This window comes from Aplysia californica, unplaced genomic scaffold (assembly GCF_000002075.1).
Source record: "Aplysia californica isolate F4 #8 unplaced genomic scaffold, AplCal3.0 scaffold00261, whole genome shotgun sequence".
In the NCBI taxonomy this organism is placed as follows: domain Eukaryota; kingdom Metazoa; phylum Mollusca; class Gastropoda; order Aplysiida; family Aplysiidae; genus Aplysia; species Aplysia californica.
This window is the reverse complement of record NW_004797531.1, coordinates 732692-734468: the sequence shown is the minus strand read 5'-3', so window position 1 is coordinate 734468 and position 1777 is coordinate 732692. Positions and strand designations below refer to the sequence as shown.

General features: G+C 43.8%; 1 protein-coding gene across 1 annotated transcript in view; it reads right to left on the bottom strand.

Moving 5' to 3' along the window:
• Window positions 1-780, bottom strand: part of LOC101857190 (cell division control protein 42 homolog) — a gene marked incomplete at its 5' end in the record, with an annotated part of 17062 nt that extends 16282 nt beyond the window's left edge. The window contains 1 exon segment of the mRNA XM_013083907.2: window positions 361-780. Coding sequence (XP_012939361.1) covers window positions 361-508 — 148 coding nt within the window.
• Window positions 781-1777: the final 997 nt, after the last annotated feature.

The window sequence follows — 1777 nt, the reverse complement described above, 5'->3', positions numbered from 1 at the left end:
GAGATAAGTGAAAGAGAGAGAGAGAGAGAGAGAGAGAGAGAGAGAGAGAGAGAGAGAGAGAGAGAGAGAGAGAGAGAGAGAGAGAGAGAGAGAAAGGAAAGGGGAGTTAGAGGCGGAATGTGACAAAGGGGACCTGGAGAGAGGATTGAGAGACAGACAGACAGACAGACAGACAGGGGGGGGGGTGACAAAAACAAAACAAAGGAGGTAGTAAAAAAAACACAACAACGAACAGCCACACAAAAAAAACAAGGGAAAAGACAAGAAGACAAGAGGTAGAAGCAGGACTGTGAGGAGAAGCGTCCCCTGAAATCAACTACAAAAAGTACCGAATCAGACAGGCCAGGTGCTCGAACTTACCTGCATAATTGTCAAAGACAGAGGGCACGTACTGCGTCGGGTACCTGTTGGTGGCATAGCCCATCAGCATGCTGGTCTTCCCCACCGAGTCGTCCCCTACCACCACACACTTGAGCTCTGGGGCTCGCTGAGTTAGTAACAAGGTCATAGTTCAGGCGTTGGTAACACTTCAGTTGTATTATTATCAACGTCTTTCAACACGGGACAATTGTCCACTTTCTGCAAATCGAATGCAATGTAGTGTCTTTTCACCCGTGTCACTCGGGCGATTTCGGATCACTCACACCTCGCAAAGCACAGTGAGCACTGGGAAATCGACGAGTTTGTATACCCTGGTGCGGTTTTGCTTCTAGTCTTGTTGGTAAAGCATTTAAATATACATGTAATTTTTAAATATCAGATGTTATTTGTTTGTTTGCGGTTGTTTTGTTTTTTTTTGGGGTTTTGCACTCTTCACGCATATAGCCCTATTACTCCTGTTGGGTGTGTCTAGGGATAGTTGATGTCTTTGATCTACATCTGCTGTTTTGAAAAACAGTGCTGTTCCTCTCGTGAAGTATGAAGCCTGTTGAGATCGATTGCTCTGAAAATAAAGTCCCGGTGGCCCAGTTGAAACATTTACTGACGGTTGCAATAATGGACGCTCTACAAAATATGATAATCGTATGGTCTACAATATGAACCCAAGTCACATGGGTCTGGCTTCTTTGTGAAGACTTGGAGCAACAGAGATTCAATGATTTTCTTTTTTACTTTACTGTTACTGTTACCAGCTGCGAAAACATCAGGGTTTATTCATAGCACCGTGTTGAAATGTCAACTTAGTGTTTGAGATAATCCTCTCGACAGGCTTGTGTGACAAATCTGTGAGACATAAGGCACGAATGCGGCGGTAATCTCTCTTTACTTCGTCCTCTTTCTCTCGCTATTTCTCCATCTCTCTCCCTCCTGTTGCGGGCGTGATCTCACGAGTGAACAGCTGTTGAGAAAAGAAAAAAACAAGGATAGTAAAAAGGGACGCTGAAGGGAAACATAACAAACTATAAGAAACCTCATTCTGTGATGATATAGGATCTACTGTTTGTTTAAAATATTTTTGTCTGGCTTGAAGAAGAAATTGCAGTATTGGGAATTTGTTTACAGGAGTCTAGTCTTGTTACAAGAGGCCCATGTGTGAATGTGAATCTATGCGCTTGTGCGTGTTGGTGTGTGTATGTATGTGTGTGGGGAGGGGAGGGGTGAGTTTGCTTGTGTGTGTGTGTGTGTGTGTGTGTGTGTGTGTGTGTGTGTGTGTGTGTGTGTGTAAGGGGTGGAGTGTTGCTTTCCACTTTTCTCCTCGACATTTGTGGGTCGTCTTAGACAATTTCCAGTGTTTTAGTGCCTCGATATCGACACGTATCCTAATGACATAAAAAAA